The sequence below is a fragment of the Engystomops pustulosus genome, chromosome 9 (genome assembly GCF_040894005.1).
Source record: "Engystomops pustulosus chromosome 9, aEngPut4.maternal, whole genome shotgun sequence".
In the NCBI taxonomy this organism is placed as follows: domain Eukaryota; kingdom Metazoa; phylum Chordata; class Amphibia; order Anura; family Leptodactylidae; genus Engystomops; species Engystomops pustulosus.
This window is the reverse complement of record NC_092419.1, coordinates 111,405,133-111,423,515: the sequence shown is the minus strand read 5'-3', so window position 1 is coordinate 111,423,515 and position 18,383 is coordinate 111,405,133. Positions and strand designations below refer to the sequence as shown.

At 49.9% G+C, this 18,383-nt stretch overlaps 1 protein-coding gene across 1 annotated transcript in view; it reads right to left on the bottom strand.

Moving 5' to 3' along the window:
• Positions 1-1,271: 1,271 nt before the first annotated feature.
• The window catches only part of NCS1 (neuronal calcium sensor 1), a 64,461-nt gene continuing 47,349 nt past the window's right edge, over positions 1,272-18,383 (bottom strand). Inside the window, exons 3-8 of the mRNA XM_072125757.1 lie at positions 10,590-10,728; positions 5,662-5,740; positions 4,052-4,140; positions 3,735-3,812; positions 3,486-3,604; positions 1,272-2,030 (exon numbers count right to left, since the gene is read on the bottom strand). Coding sequence (XP_071981858.1) covers positions 3,506-3,604; positions 3,735-3,812; positions 4,052-4,140; positions 5,662-5,740; positions 10,590-10,728 — 484 coding nt within the window. The 3' untranslated portion in view covers positions 1,272-2,030; positions 3,486-3,505. The remainder of the gene's footprint in view (positions 2,031-3,485; positions 3,605-3,734; positions 3,813-4,051; positions 4,141-5,661; positions 5,741-10,589; positions 10,729-18,383) is intronic.

Sequence of the window (18,383 nt, the reverse complement as noted above, 5' to 3'; positions counted from 1 at the left end):
ATGTAGTGTCCCTGGAGAGATGTGTAATCAGACCTCACACTGCTGTGCTCTGTGCTCTCTGCAGCCAGTGTTATGTAGTGTCCATGGAGAGATGTGTAATCAGGCCTCACACATCTCTCCCGGATCAATACATAACACTGGCTGCAGAGTGCACAGAGCACAGCAGTAAGAGGTCTGATTACTCATCTCTCCAGGGACAATACATAACACTGGCTGCAGAGTGCACAGAGCACAGCAGTGTGAGGTATGATTACACATCTCTCCCGGATCAATACATAACACTGGCTGCAGAGTGCACAGAGCACAGCAGTGTGAGGTCTGATTACACATCTCTCCAGGGTCAATACCAAATACAGGCTGCAGAGAGCACAGAGCACAGCAGTGTGAGGTATGATTAAACATCCCTCCAGGGACAATACATAACACTGGCTGCAGAGAGCACAGAGCAGAGCAGTGTGAGGTCTGATTACACATCTCTCCAGTGACAATACATAACACTGGCTGCAGAGAGCACAGAGCACAGCAGTGTGAGGTCTGATTACACATCTCTCCAGTGACAATACATAACACTGGCTGCAGAGAGCACAGAGCACAGCAGTGTGAGGTCTGATTACACATCTCTCCAGTGACAATACATAACACTGGCTGCAGAGAGCAAAGAGCACAGCAGTGTGAGGTCTGATTGCACATCCCTCCAGGGACAATACATAACACTGGCTGCAGAGAGCACAGAGCACAGCAGTGTGAGGTCTGATTACACATCTCTCCAGGGACAGTACATAACACTGGCTGCAGAGAGCACAGCAGTGTGAGGTGTGATTACACATCTCTCCAGGGACAGTACATAACACTGGCTGCAGAGAGCACAGAGCACAGCAGTGTGAGGTCTGATTACACATCTCTCCAGGGACAGTACATAACACTGGCTGCAGAGAGCACAGAGCACAGCAGTGTGAGGTGTGATTACACATCTCTCCAGGGACAATACATAACACTGGCTGCAGAGAGCACAGAGCACAGCAGTGTGAGGTATGATTACACATCTCTCCAGGGACAGTACATAACACTGGCTGCAGAGAGCACAGAGCACAGCAGTGTGAGGTCTGATTACACATCTCTCCAGGGACAGTACATAACACTGGCTGCAGAGAGCACAGAGCACAGCAGTGTGAGGTGTGATTACACATCTCTCCAGGGTCAATACCAAATACAGGCTGCAGAGAGCACGGCATAAATCAAAATCACACCTACTGACAGGTACCCACATAATACAAAGGTAAAGCTTCTTTCTTTATTTATTCCTCCCCAAATATAATAGTTGTTGTAGAATAAAAAAAAAATAATTTACTTGCAGACGATCAGATTCAGAACAGGTTCGGTACCATTATTTGTTAACCCAATTTGCTGTAGAAGGTTAAAAAAGCAAAAATGTACCATAGATGCCAAAAAAAAAAAACGGAAAAAAAGTGAATTGCATCCAATAAGCGTCCAAAGCAGGTGACACAACAACTACATAAAAATAAATTAAAAAAAGATATACTATACAATAGATATGTATAAAAAAATCACTTATTCACAAAAAAAAAGCACAATTCAGCATGATGTAGCCTGAGGCATGGCGTGGGAGCGATCCTGTCCTTCCACAAGTCTCAGAATACTGCAGGAGTAGGACGGCCTCGCCTGGGATCTCTGACAATCCTCTACACAAGGGACAGTTTGAGGATTTGTGAAGGTCTGGGGGGCTCCCCCTAGCCCCCTGGGTCCTGGGGTTAGCTCTGCCTTGTGAATAAGCAATCCTCTCCGATAACAAAAGAAGCAGCAAGAAGGGAATGAGACGCTGTAAAAATCCAAGCATGTCCAGTACCAGGGTAGCCCCCCGGCCTGCCGGCCCCCCATGAGCAGGGAAGAAGGGGGCGCGATGTCACAATGGACGTCCTCATCCTTGGGCTGTATGGGAGTGACTGAGAAGAGGGACATAAGCTGCTGACATTGGTCTGGTGGCACAGGAAAGATACTATTACCTAGGGCATCTGAAAAAGATCCAGAAAATACAGAAACATTAGCCATAACATCAGGAGGAGGAACAAATCTGGACTACGGGAAAATCCAAACCCAGAGAAGCACAGAACATTCTGGTCACTGCTCATCTCTGGGAAATCAATCATACCCCAGCGCCCTGACAAGGGGGATAATCAGGGCCCCCCATACACAGGAGATCAGTTATTGTTCTAATGTCTAGAACAGGTTTCCTGCCACTAGATTCCACTGCTACATTACAGGGTTATACAATTGTATCTCCAGTCATGGCACTGCACCCCTTACCCTCACAACCCCCTCCCATTCCATCCTCAGGACCCCCCCCCCTCCTCCCATTCCATCCTCAGGACCCCCCCCCCCCTCCTCCCATTCCATCCTCAGGACCCCCCCCCCCCCTCCTCCCATTCCATCCTCAGGACCCCCCCCCCCCCTCCTCCCATTCCATCCTCAGGACCCCCCCCCCCCCATTCTATCCTCGGGACCCCCCCCCCCTCCCATCCTATCCTCGGGGACCCCCCCCCCCTCCCATCCTATCCTCGGGTCCCCCCCCCCCCCTCCCATCCTATCCTCGGGTCCCCCCCCCCCCCTCCCATCCTATCCTCGGGACCCCCCCCCCCCTCCCATCCTATCCTCAGGACCCCCCCCCCTCCCATCCTATCCTCAGGACCCCCCCCCCTCCCATTCCATCCTCGGGATCCCCCCCCCCTTCATTCCATCCTCGCTGGGGTGCCTGTAGTCAGATGTGTAGCTGCGCTCCTTCCCTCCATCATCTCTATTACATAATATATATATAAACCTTTCCAATGCATCTGCCGCTTCCCTGTGGCTCCCCCTGGTGGTGGTGTAATCCCTGTTCTCCAGTTCAGTTAGGGACAATTATGTGACCCATGGGGCAGAACATTCGCGGGGATTTCCTTCTATCACATTAAAGATTCCTGTTGCCAGAAGCCTCCGATGACATCAGCGAAAACTATTTCCTCTGAAATTAGCACCTAAATTCTTACTTAGGTGCCATGTAGGGCAATGCAGACGTGTGCGGATAGGATGGGGACCACATCCTTCCCCAATATCTCCAGTATCATTAGGGGTATGACCGCTGGGACCCCTGCAGGGGACAAGAATGGGGGTCCCAACTAGTGCATGAAGTGAAGGGGTGAATACTGAACCTATCCGTGTAATAGAGGGGTGTCTGCCCCCCCCCCCCTTCCCCCGGAGCTTCTCCATAGGGAAGAGAATCTCCTTACTCCTGGTCAGTGGGGACCCTCAGTTCTGCGCTTTTGCATCATCCCTTTAATATAAAAGGCTTATTTTGTGTGCTCTATCCTAAGGCTCTGTTCACACTGGTTGGAGGCCACAGTGTATCAGATGCCCGGTCAGTGCCAGGTTCAGCCAGGAGTCATGAAGAGCCGGATCTGATGATGGCGCAGTCATGTATACGTCACTCACACACAGTTGTGGTCGGCGGTCCCTATACCAGCCCGTCGTATAGTGATAGCGCTTGCACGATGGAGGGGTCGGCCTTGGATCCTTCTTGAAACTCCTGCAGGGTGAGTTTACCATCCGAGTTCTGGAAAAGGTGGACGAGAAATATCATTACCTCCTGTAAGGACACATTGACACGAAAACTCTGCAGATGACAGCAGTTCCAGTCACATCCAGTAACATCTGCCAGGAGACAGACACATCCACTTTCTCACCTTGTCCATCATGGCAAAAATCCGATCTACTCTCTTCTCTGGGGTGTTCTCCTCCTCCGGAAGCTCTACCGTGTTCCCCTGCCAGAACAGACACATTCATATCAGACCCAAATACAGTCAAATATGGCTGCTCTACTATAAACACAGCGCCCCCCAGGGAGCAGGTTATGTGTGGTACTGCACTTCAGCTACATCTGCTTCCCTAGAGCTGCACTTCCATCCTGGACCCAATCTATGGGGCAGGAAACACATGGAAGTCCTACTCTACAATCATCTGTAACACAGGACAACCCCAGAATAACACGTCCACATCTTACCACCATCTGATAGATTGCATCCACTATGTCCAGCATCTCATTCCGTGTGATGTACCCATCATTATCCAAGTCATACAACTTAAACGCCCCTGGAAAAAGAGTCATAAATACAAGGATCCATCATCATAATCACATCAAGGCTACGGACAATGTATCTAATCCTGTCCTGTGTGATACTGCCTGCTGAGCTGTATATGTAATCCTATCCTGTGTGATACTGCCTGCTGAGCTGTGTATCTAATCCCATCCTGTGTGATACTGTCTGCTGAGCTGTGTATCTAATCCTCTCCTGTGTGATACTGTCTGCTGAGCTGTGTATCTAATCCTATCCTGTGTGATACTGTCTGCTGAGCTGTGTATCTAATCCTATCCTGTGTGATACTGTCTGCTGAGCAGTGTATCTAATCCTCTCCTGTGTGATACTGTCTGCTGAGCTGTGTATCTAATCCTCTCCTGTGTGATACTGGCTGCTGAGCTGTGTATCTAATCCTATCCTGTGTGATACTGTCTGCTGAGCTGTGTATCTAATCCTGTCCTGTGTGATACTGCCTGCTGAGCTGTATATGTAATCCTATCCTGTGTGATACTGTCTGCTGAGCTGTGTATCTAATTCTCTCCTGTGTGATACTGCTGAGCTGTGTATCTAATCCTATCCTGTGCGATACTGTCTGCTGAGCTGTGTATCTAATCCTCTCCTGTGTGATACTGTCTGCTGAGCTGTGTATCTAATCCCATCCTGTGTGATACTGTCTGCTGAGCTGTGTATCTAATCCTCTCCTGTGTGATACTGGCTGCTGAGCTGTGTATCTAATCCTATCCTGTGTGATACTGTCTGCTGAGCTGTGTATCTAATCCTCTCCTGTGTGATACTGCTGAGCTGTGTATCTAATCCTATCCTGTGTGATACTGTCTGCTGAGCTGTATATGTAATCCTATCCTGTGTGATACTGTCTGCTGAGCTGTGTATCTAATCCTATCCTGTGTGATACTGCCTGCTGAGATGCGTATCTAATCCTATCCTGTGTGATACTGTCTGCTGAGCTGTGTATCTAATCCTCTCCTGTGTGATACTGCTGAGCTGTGTATCTAATCCTATCCTGTGTGATACAGTCTCCTGAGCTGTGTATCTAATCCTATCCTGTGTGATACTGTCTGCTGAGCTGTGTATCTAATCCTATCCTGTGTGATACTGCCTGCTGAGATGCGTATCTAATCCCATCCTGTGTGATACAGTCTGCTGAGCTGTGTATCTAATCCTATCCTGTGTGATACTGACTGCTGAGCTGTGTATCTTATACTCTCCTGTGTGATACTGTCTGCTGAGATGTGTATCTAATCCCATCATGGGTGATACAGTCTGCTGAGCTGTGTATCTAATCCCATCCTGTGTGATACTGTCTGCTGGGCGGTGTATCTAATCCTATCCTGTGTGATACCGTCTGCTGTGCATCGAAGCCCATCCTGTGTGATACCGTCTGCTGGGCGGTGTATCTAATCCTATCCTGTGTGATACAGTGTCCTGAGCCTTTGGAGTAATGATGCTTTCCCTGTGTACATCTCCTGCTTATAATACAATGAATAATTCAGCAGACACAATGGAGATCACTCACATCTCAGCTTCTCATCCAGCGTCCCACGTGAAGTGACCGACAAGGCCTGGATGAATTCCGAAAACTCGATTCTCCCGTCCTGCGGATGAGAAGAGGTCAGTGTCATTAGTGATGAAGGAGGAGGACGGCTGCTGCGTTACTACCACCTCCCTGATATTACAGCTGCGTAACCTGAGGGATGCAGAGGATGCATGTACTTCTTACGGGAGCAGACTCCTATCATCACTGCTCTGAACCAATGTTTGGGAACTATTGCAGAGGACTTCCTAAAAACACAGCAGCAGGATCTGGCAGGACAATGGGTGCCACTAGAGGTCGCATAAACACCTGTGCGGGCATCATAGACTCTTGTACAGGCAGTTTTACTCTTTATGCATTTTTTCGATGCGTCAGGATTATTTTAGACTTTTCTCCTGTCAGGAGAGGAGCTGTGCTGTGGAGGCTGCTAGGTAGTAGAGAGGAGGAGAGGAGCTGTGCTGTGGAGGCTGCTAGGTAGTAGAGAGAAGGCAGAGGAGCTGTGCTGTGGAGGCTGCTAGGTAGTAGAGAGGAGGGAGAGGAGCTGTGCTGTGGAGGCTGCTAGGTAGTAGAGAGGAGGAGAGGAGCTGTGCTGTGGAGGCTGCTAGGTAGTAGAGAGGAGGAGAGGAGCTGTGCTGTGGAGGCTGCTAGGTAGTAGAGAGGAGGCAGAGGAGCTGTGCTGTGGAGGCTGCTAGGTAGTAGAGAGAAGGCAGAGGAGCTGTGCTGTGGAGGCTGCTAGGTAGTAGAGAGGAGGAGAGGAGCTGTGCTGTGGAGGCTGCTAGGTAGTAGAGAGGAGGAGAGGAGCTGTGCTGTGGAGGCTGCTAGGTAGTAGAGAGGAGGAGAGGAGCTGTGCTGTGGGAACTGCTAGGTAGTAGAGAGGAGGAGAGGAGCTGTGCTGTGGAGGCTGCTAGGTAGTAGAGAGGAGGAGAGGAGCTGTGCTGTGGAGGCTGCTAGGTAGTAGAGAGGAGGAGAGGAGCTGTGCTGTGGAGGCTGCTAGGTAGTAGAGAGGAGGCAGAGGAGCTGTGCTGTGGAGGCTGCTAGGTAGTAGAGAGGAGGCAGAGGAGCTGTGCTGTGGGAACTGCTAGGTAGTAGCGAGGAGGAGAGGAGCTGTGCTGTGGGAACTGCTAGGTAGTAGAGAGGAGGCAGAGGAGCTGTGCTGTGGAGGCTGCTAGGTAGTAGAGAGGAGGAGAGGAGCTGTGCTGTGGGAACTGCTAGGTAGTAGCGAGGAGGAGAGGAGCTGTGCTGTGGGAACTGCTAGGTAGTAGAGAGGAGGCAGAGGAGCTGTGCTGTGGAGGCTGCTAGGTAGTAGAGAGGAGGAGAGGAGCTGTGCTGTGGGAATTGCTAGGTAGTAGCGAGGAGGAGAGGAGCTGTGCTGTGGGAACTGCTAGGTAGTAGAGAGGAGGCAGAGGAGCTGTGCTGTGGAGGCTGCTAGGTAGTAGAGAGGAGGCAGAGGAGCTGTGCTGTGGAGGCTGCTAGGTAGTAGAGAGGAGGCAGAGGAGCTGTGCTGTGGAGGCTGCTAGGTAGTAGCGAGGAGGCAGAGGAGCTGTGCTGTGGAGGCTGCTAGGTAGTAGCGAGGAGGCAGAGGAGCTGTGCTGTGGTAACTGCTAGATAGTAGAGAGGAGGCAGAGGAGCTGTGCTGTGGAGGCTGCTAGGTAGTAGAGAGGAGGCAGAGGAGCTGTGCTGTGGAGGCTGCTAGGTAGTAGAGAGGAGGCAGAGGAGCTGTGCTGTGGAGGCTGCTAGGTAGTAGCGAGGAGGCAGAGGAGCTGTGCTGTGGAGGCTGCTAGGTAGTAGCGAGGAGGCAGAGGAGCTGTGCTGTGGTAACTGCTAGATAGTAGAGAGGAGGCAGAGGAGCTGTGCTGTGGAGGCTGCCGCTGGGTTGCACTGCATTTACCCTGTATACCTGGGCAGTGCACAGGGGCAAGCGCTGAACACTACTGCACTAGGAGTACTCACGAGCCCTAGGAAAGCGCTGAACACTACTGCACTACGAGTACTCACGAGCCCTAGGAAAGCGCCGAACACTACTGCACTACGAGTACTCACGAGCCCTCGGAAAGCGCCGAACACTACTGCACTACGAGTACTCACGAGCCCTAGGAAAGCGCCGAACACTACTGCACTAGGAGTACTCACGAGCCCTAGGAAAGCGCCGAACACTACTGCACTAGGAGTACTCACGAGCCCTAGGAAAGCGCCGAACACTACTGCACTAGGAGTACTCACGAGCCCTAGGAAAGCGCCGAACACTACTGCACTAGGAGTACTCACGAGCCCTAGGAAAGCGCCGAACACTACTGCACTAGGAGTACTCACGAGCCCTAGGAAAGCGCCGAACACTACTGCACTAGGAGTACTCACGAGCCCTAGGAAAGCGCCGAACACTACTGCACTAGGAGTACTCACGAGCCCTAGGAAAGCGCTGAACACTACTGCACTAGGAGTACTCACGAGCCCTAGGAAAGCGCCGAACACTACTGCACTAGGAGTACTCACGAGCCCTAGGAAAGCGCCGAACACTACTGCACTAGGAGTACTCACGAGCCCTAGGAAAGCGCCGAACACTACTGCACTAGGAGTACTCACGAGCCCTAGGAAAGCGCCGAACACTACTGCACTAGGAGTACTCACGAGCCCTAGGAAAGCGCTGAACACTACTGCACTAGGAGTACTCACGAGCCCTAGGACAGCGCTGAACACTACTGCACTACGAGTACTCACGAGCCCTAGGAAAGCGCTGAACACTACTGCACTACGAGTACTCACGAGCCCTAGGAAAGCGCTGAACACTACTGCACTAGGAGTACTCACGAGCCCTAGGAAAGCGCTGAACACTACTGCACTACGAGCCCTAGGACAGCGCTGAACACTACTGCACTACGAGTACTCACGAGCCCTAGGAAAGCGCTGAACACTACTGCACTAGGAGTACTCACGAGCCCTAGGAAAGCGCTGAACACTACTGCACTACGAGTACTCACGAGCCCTAGGAAAGCGCTGAACACTACTGCACTACGAGTACTCACGAGCCCTAGGACAGCGCTGAACACTACTGCACTACGAGTACTCACGAGCCCTAGGACAGCGCTGAACACTACTGCACTACGAGTACTCACGAGCCCTAGGACAGCGCTGAACACTACTGCACTACGAGTACTCACGAGCCCTAGGAAAGCGCTGAACACTACTGCACTACGAGTACTCACGAGCCCTAGGAAAGCGCTGAACACTACTGCACTACGAGCCCTAGGACAGCGCTGAACACTACTGCACTACGAGTACTCACGAGCCCTAGGAAAGCGCTGAACACTACTGCACTACGAGTACTCACGAGCCCTAGGAAAGCGCTGAACACTACTGCACTACGAGTACTCACGAGCCCTAGGAAAGCGCTGAACACTACTGCACTACGAGTACTCACGAGCCCTAGGAAAGCGCTGAACACTACTGCACTACGAGCCCTAGGACAGCGCTGAACACTACTGCACTACGAGTACTCACGAGCCCTAGGAAAGCGCTGAACACTACTGCACTAGGAGTACTCACGAGCCCTAGGAAAGCGCTGAACACTACTGCACTACGAGTACTCACGAGCCCTAGGAAAGCGCTGAACACTACTGCACTAGGAGTACTCACGAGCCCTAGGACAGCGCTGAACACTACTGCACTACGAGTACTCACGAGCCCTAGGAAAGCGCTGAACACTACTGCACTACGAGTACTCACGAGCCCTAGGAAAGCGCTGAACACTACTGCACTACGAGTACTCACGAGCCCTAGGAAAGCGCTGAACACTACTGCACTACGAGTACTCACGAGCCCTAGGAAAGCGCTGAACACTACTGCACTACGAGTACTCACGAGCCCTAGGAAAGCGCTGAACACTACTGCACTACGAGTACTCACGAGCCCTAGGAAAGCGCTGAACACTACTGCACTACGAGCCCTAGGAAAGCGCTGAACACTACTGCACTACGAGTACTCACGAGCCCTAGGAAAGCGCTGAACACTACTGCACTAGGAGTACTCACGAGCCCTAGGAAAGCGCCGAACACTACTGCACTAGGAGTACTCACGAGCCCTAGGAAAGCGCCGAACACTACTGCACTACGAGTACTCACGAGCCCTAGGAAAGCGCCGAACACTACTGCACTACGAGTACTCACGAGCCCTAGGAAAGCTCTGAACACTACTGCACTACGAGTACTCACGAGCCCTAGGAAAGCGCCGAACACTACTGCACTAGGAGTACTCACGAGCCCTAGGAAAGCGCTGAACACTACTGCACTATGAGTACTCACGAGCCCTAGGAAAGCGCTGAACACTACTGCACTAGGAGTACTCACGAGCCCTAGGACAGCGCTGAACACTACTGCACTATGAGTACTCACGAGCCCTAGGAAAGCGCTGAACACTACTGCACTAGGAGTACTCACAAGCCCTAGGAAAGCGCTGAACACTACTGTGAGCACTTACAAGCGCTGGGTAGTCCTATCAGTGACAGATGTGTAAGAGGCCGCTCGTCAGGCAGGTGTGCGGATGGATTCCTTACATCATGTTTTGTTATAATGCAAGGACTCCCCTTCTGTGCAAGTTGTGCCGTCAGTGGCAACAGGACGACATAGGGATCGGTTTTACACCGATTCCAACCTGTCTGTCCCGGCACTCAGAGCTGCTGGTAAAAAACCTCTGGGTGCCACATAGGAGGTCGCTCCACCATGTGCTTCTCCCTGCGGCTCTTCACATCTCCCACTGCCCAGGAGCTCTCCTGCTGGCGCTGCTGCTATGGGCAGTGAGGGAGGAGGTCTATAACTTGAGAAGCTGCAGGTGTCGGTGATTGCACCCATCATGGCTGATTACAGGGGTGCAGCAGCAGACTGGTGTAGGGTGCCGCTCTTATACTCCACATGACTTACCTTGTTCTCATCAAAAACATTGAAGACGAAAGTGGCAAATTTTGTCGGGTCTCCAAAGGGGAAGAACTGTTTGTAAATCTTCTGGAACCCTGCGGCATCCAGCTGACCGCTAGGACAGTCTTTAATGAAGCCTTTATACCTGCAGGAGGAAGAGGAGGCGAGTATTACACATCTATAGCCAACACAGATCACCACCATGACCCTGAGGATATCAGAAGGGGGAGCTCCATGTAACCCTATCCCAGGATACACAGAATTCCAAGCATGACACATGCGGAATTCCCGGCCGTCTGTAATCCATCAGTAAGACACAGCGGCAGCACATTCTACCCTCATGGCTTCTATCAGGGGATGTCATCTATTTGGGGATTGTACACGGTCAGGATATTAAATGTCACCATATATACTGCAGCCCAATACATTCAATTCAGAATTTCATCAATACAAACAGATAAGAGGAGAAGAGCAATATATATTATAATATGGGGTGAGGATTGCAGCCGAATAGGAGCTACCAGCACATACACAGAAGAACGATCAGAATATATGATCTATTAGACAGTCACCACTAGGGGGAGCTCACTACATACAGATTATACACCACCACTAGGGGGAGCTCACTACATACAGATTATACACCACCACTAGGGGGAGCTCACTACATACAGATTATACACCACCACTAGGGGGAGCTCACTACATACAGATTATACACCACCACTAGGGGGAGCTCACTACATACAGATTATACATCACCACTAGGGTGAGCTCACTACATACACATTATACACCACCACTAGGGTGAGCTCACTACATACACATTATACACCACCACTAGGGGGAGCTCACTACATACACATTATACACCACCACTAGGGGGAGCTCACTACATACACATTATACACCACCACTAGGGGGAGATCACTACATACAGATTATACACCACCACTAGGAGGAGATCACTACATACACATTATACACCACCACTAGGAGGAGATCACTACATACACATTATACACCACCACTAGGGGGAGATCACTACATACAGATTATACACCACCACTAGGAGGAGATCACTACATACACATTATACACCACCACTAGGAGGAGATCACTACATACACATTATACACCACCACTAGGAGGAGATCACTACATACACATTATACACCACCACTAGGAGGAGATCACTACATACAGATTATACATCACCACTAGGGGGAGATCACTACATACAGATTATACACCACCACTAGGGGGAGATCACTACATACACATTATACACCACCACTAGGGGGAGCTCACTACATACAGATTATACACCACCACTAGGGGGAGCTCACTACATACACATTATACACCACCACTAGGGGGAGCTCACTACATACACATTATACATCACCACTAGGGGGAGATCACTACATACAGATTATACACCACCACTAGGAGGAGATCACTACATACACATTATACACCACCACTAGGAGGAGATCACTACATACACATTATACACCACCACTAGGGGGAGATCACTACATACACATTATACACCACCACTAGGAGGAGATCACTACATACAGATTATACATCACCACTAGGGGGAGATCACTACATACAGATTATACACCACCACTAGGGGGAGATCACTACATACAGATTATACACCACCACTAGGGGGAGATCACTACATACAGATTATACACCACCACTAGGGGGAGATCACTACATACAGATTATACACCACCACTAGGAGGAGATCAGTACATACACATTATACACCACCACTAGGGGGAGCTCACTACATACAGATTATACACCACCACTAGGGGGAGCTCACTACATACAGATTATACACCACCACTAGGGGGAGATCACTACATACACATTATACACCACCACTAGGAGGAGATCACTACATACACATTATACACCACCACTAGGAGGAGATCACTACATACAGATTATACACCACCACTAGGGGGAGATCACTACATACACATTATACACCACCACTAGGAGGTGATCACTACATACACATTATACACCACCACTAGGAGGAGATCACTACATACAGATTATACACCACCACTAGGGGGAGATCACTACATACAGATTATACACCACCACTAGGAGGAGATCACTACATACACATTATACACCACCACTAGGAGGAGATCACTACATACAGATTATACACCACCACTAGGGGGAGCTCACTACATACACATTATACACCACCACTAGGAGGTGATCACTACATACAGATTATACACCACCACTAGGGGGAGATCACTACATACACATTATACACCACCACTAGGGGGTGATCACTACATACAGATTATACACCACCACTAGGGGGAGATCACTACATACACATTATACACCACCACTAGGGGGAGATCACTACATACACATTATACACCACCACTAGGGGGAGATCACTACATACAGATTATACACCACCACTAGGGGGAGATCACTACATACAGATTATACACCACCACTAGGGGGAGATCACTACATACAGATTATACACCACCACTAGGAGGAGATCACTACATACACATTATACATCACCACTAGGGGGAGATCACTACATACAGATTATACATCACCACTAGGAGGAGATCACTACATACACATTATACACCACCACTAGGAGGAGATCACTACATACACATTATACACCACCACTAGGGGGAGCTCAATACATACACATTATACACCACCACTAGGGGGAGCTCACTACATACACATTATACACCACCACTAGGGGGAGCTCACTACATACAGATTATACACCACCACTAGGAGGAGATCACTACATACAGATTATACACCACCACTAGGAGGAGCTCACTACATACAGATTATACACCACCACTAGGAGGAGCTCACTACATACAGATTATACACCACCACTAGGGGGAGCTCACTACATACAGATTATACACCACCACTAGGGGGAGCTCACTACATACAGATTATACACCACCACTAGGGGGAGCTCACTACATACAGATTATACACCACCACTAGGGGGAGCTCACTACATACACATTATACACCACCACTAGGGGGAGCTCACTACATACAGATTATACACCACCACTAGGGGGAGCTCATTGCATACAGATTATACACCACCACGAGCTCCTCATATACATGTTACACACCAACACTAGATAATATGTTATGGATGTTCCTTTGCTGTCCTTTGGATGATGACAGTAAATCACTGCCTCCCCCATTTACGAGTAGCCAGTCTCCAAATTTCACTTCCTTCTTCCAGCTCCTAATTAAACAGAAACTGGAAACCTCCCAATTTCACCCTAAACTCCACAAAAAAAACATAACAAATGCAGCGTGCCAGGAGCAATCGTTGTGTGGGAGGAGGAGGGAGCAGTCTGTCCATCTGTGGCAGATCTAGAGGAAAATCTAAAGACATGATCCGCATTATAGTAGTTATTCACTAATCTCTCATTGTATGTAATGCAACGCTCTGTATACATCCCCGAGACTGTATCACACATGCTTGGCTTGGATACAGTATCAATAATAAGGTACTGGGGGCCCAGACTTGAATACACCAACTCATCACACAGGATAAGATTAGATACCCAGCTGGTATAACCTGGGGATCTCCTGTATATAATGATATATGTCCAGCCGGTATAACCTGGGGATCTCCTGTATATAATGATATATGTACAGCCGGTATAACCTGGGGATCTCCTGTATATAATGATATATGTACAGCCGGTATAACCTGGGGATCTCCTGTATATAATGATATATGTACAGCCGGTATAACCTGGGGATCTCCTGTATATAATGATATATGTACAGCCGGTATAACCTGGGGATCTCCTGTATATAATGATATATGTACAGCCGGTATAACCTGGGGATCTCCTGTATATAATGATATATGTCCAGCCGGTATAACCTGGGGATCTCCTGTATATAATGATATATGTCCAGCCGGTATAACCTGGGGATCTCCTGTATATAATGATATATGTACAGCCGGTATAACCTGGGGATCTCCTGTATATAATGATATATGTACAGCCGGTATAACCTGGGGATCTCCTGTATATAATGATATATGTACAGCCGGTATAACCTGGGGATCTCCTGTATATAATGATATATGTACAGCCGGTATAACCTGGGGATCTCCTGTATATAGTGATATATGTACAGCCGGTATAACCTGGGGATCTCCTGTATATAGTGATATATGTACAGCCGGTATAACCTGGGGATCTCCTGTATATAGTGATATATGTACAGCCGGTATAACCTGGGGATCTCCTGTATATAATGGTATATGTACAGCTGGTATAACCTGGGGATCTCCTGTATATAATGATATATGTACAGCTGGTATAACCTGGGGATCTCCTGTATATAATGATATATGTACAGTCGGTATAACCTGGGGATCTCCTGTATATAATCATATATGTACAGCTGGTATAACCTGGGGATCTCCTGTATATAATCATATATGTACAGCCGGTATAACCTGGGGATCTCCTGTATATAATCATATATGTACAGCCGGTATAACCTGGGGATCTCCTGTATATAATGATATATGTACAGCCGGTATAACCTGGGGATCCCCTGTATATAATGATATATGTACAGCCGGTATAACCTGGGGATCTCCTGTATATAATGATATATGTACAGCTGGTATAACCTGGGGATCTCCTGTATATAGTGATATATGTACAGCCGGTATAACCTGGAGATGGAGAGTTTAGTTATCATGACAATGTATATTAGATTCCCGGTTACATTGTATCTGTTACATTTTCTGTACCTTGTCCCTGTTCTGTGCAGTGCTGCCCCCTGCTGTCCTGGCAGCCTCCTGCTGGATGCATGTAGTCGGCAGATGGACAGCAGCGCCAGTGATTCGCACTTTCCATTCATATAACAGCAGGGAGTTTCGGGCCGATCTGCTCACAGAATAAGGGAAGGATGGAGACAGGATCCGGCTCCCTGACTGTCACACTGCCATAGTAGATCCCTGAAGCTCTAGGCTATGAGGACATCATCAATCATTTAGGAGGGGCAAGTCATGGATTGTATAGCCACTCTGTGCCTCTAGTAATGCCTGCTCCCACCATGCGTAGGCGCCGCTGAGCTCTCATTTGTTTTAATTAGAAGAGGCAGATACTGAAATAGCCGAGGCTGAGCGGGGTAATAACAGAGGACGGTAGGAAGGCGGTGATTATGTCTCCTCATCTCCCAAGTACAGGAGAGGCGGCCATGATAACCCAATGTACTGTCCCTACAGGCAGAGCCAGAGCCCCCAAGACTCTTACTGAACTGCTTATAGGGCAACACTGCATAACTACAACTCCCAGCATGTCCCCACTTATACTCTAGCCTGATTTTTAAAGGAGTATTCCACGACTAGAGTTCCCCTTTAACGTCCTGGGTGCCCACAACAGCTTCATTCTGTGTGTAGTGGCCAAGGCAGGTAACTGCAGCTCAGCTTCTAGGCACACACCCAGCTCACCCGCTACACAGGTAGATATCGCTGTGCCTATAGCTCCACTCCCTATATAGTGGCCAGGGCAGGTAACTGCAGCTCAGCTTCTAGGCACACACCCATCTCTCCCACTACACAGCTGTGCCTATAGCTCCACTCCCTATATAGTGGCCAGGGCAGGTAACTGCAGCTCAGCTTCTAGGCACACACCCAGCTCTCCCACTACACAGGTAGATATCGCTGTGCCTATAGCTCCACGCCCTATATAGTGGCCAGGGCAGGTAACTGCAGCTGAGCTTCTAGGCACACACCCAGCTCTCCCACTACACAGGTAGATATCGCTGTGCCTATAGCTCCACTCCCTATATAGTGGCCAGGGCAGGTAACTGCAGCTCAGCTTCTAGGCACACACCCAGCTCTCCCACTACACAGCTGTGCCTATAGCTCCACTCCCTATATAGTGGCCAGGGCAGGTAACTGCAGCTCAGCTTCTAGGCACACACCCATCTCTCCCACTACACAGGTAGATATCGCTGTGCCTATAGCTCCACTCCCTATATAGTGGCCAGGGCAGGTAACTGCAGCTCAGCTTCTAGGCACACACCCATCTCTCCCACCACACAGGTAGATATCGCTGTGCCTATAGCTCCACTCCCTATATAGTGGCCAGGGCAGGTAACTGCAGCTCAGCTTCTAGGCACACACCCATCTCTCCCACTACACAGCTGTGCCTATAGCTCCACTCCCTATATAGTGGCCAGGGCAGGTAACTGCAGCTCAGCTTCTAGGCACACACCCATCTCTCCCACTACACAGGTAGATATCGCTGTGCCTATAGCTCCACTCCCATATAGTGGCCAGGGCAGGTAACTGCAGCTCACCTTCTAGGCACACACCCATCTCTCCCACTACACAGGTAGATATCGCTGTGCCTATAGCTCCACTCCCTATATAGTGGCCAGGGCAGGTAACTGCAGCTCAGCTTCTAGGCACACACCCAGCTCACCCGCTACACAGGTAGATATCGCTGTGCCTATAGCTCCACTCCCTATATAGTGGCCAGGGCAGGTAACTGCAGCTCAGCTTCTAGGCACACACCCAGCTCTCCCACTACACAGGTAGATATCGCTGTGCCTATAGCTCCACTCCCTATATAGTGGCCAGGGCAGGTAACTGCAGCTCAGCTTCTAGGCACACACCCATCTCTCCCACTACACAGCTGTGCCTATAGCTCCACTCCCTATATAGTGGCCAGGGCAGGTAACTGCAGCTCAGCTTCTAGGCACACACCCATCTCTCCCACTACACAGGTAGATATCGCTGTGCCTATAGCTCCACTCCCTATATAGTGGCCAGGGCAGGTAACTGCAGCTCAACCTCTAGGCACACACCCATCTCTCCCACTACACAGCTGTGCCTATAGCTCCACTCCCTATATAGTGGCCAGGGCAGGTAACTGCAGCCCAGCTTCTAGGCACACACCCAGCTCTCCCACTACACAGGTAGATATCGCTGTGCCTATAGCTCCACTCCCTATATAGTGGCCAGGGCAGGTAACTGCAGCTCAGCTTCTAGGCACACACCCATCTCTCCCACTACACAGGTAGATATCGCTGTGCCTATAGCTCCATTCCCTATATAATGGCCAGGGCAGGTAACTGCAGCTCAGCTTCTAGGCACACACCCATCTCTCCCACTACACAGGTAGATATCGCTGTGTCTATAGCTCCACTCCCTATATAGTGGCCAGGGCAGGTAACTGCAGCTCAGCTTCTAGGCACACACCCAGCTCTCCCACTACACAGCTGTGCCTATAGCTCCACTCCCTATATAGTGGCCAGGGCAGGTAACTGCAGCTCAGCTTCTAGGCACACACCCATCTCTCCCACTACACAGGTAGATATCGCTGTGCCTATAGCTCCACTCCCTATATAGTGGCCAGGGCAGGTAACTGCAGCTCAGCTTCTAGGCACACACCCATCTCTCCCACCACACAGGTAGATATCGCTGTGCCTATAGCTCCACTCCCTATATAGTGGCCAGGGCAGGTAACTGCAGCTCAGCTTCTAGGCACACACCCATCTCTCCCACTACACAGCTGTGCCTATAGCTCCACTCCCTATATAGTGGCCAGGGCAGGTAACTGCAGCTCAGCTTCTAGGCACACACCCATCTCTCCCACTACACAGGTAGATATCGCTGTGCCTATAGCTCCACTCCCATATAGTGGCCAGGGCAGGTAACTGCAGCTCACCTTCTAGGCACACACCCATCTCTCC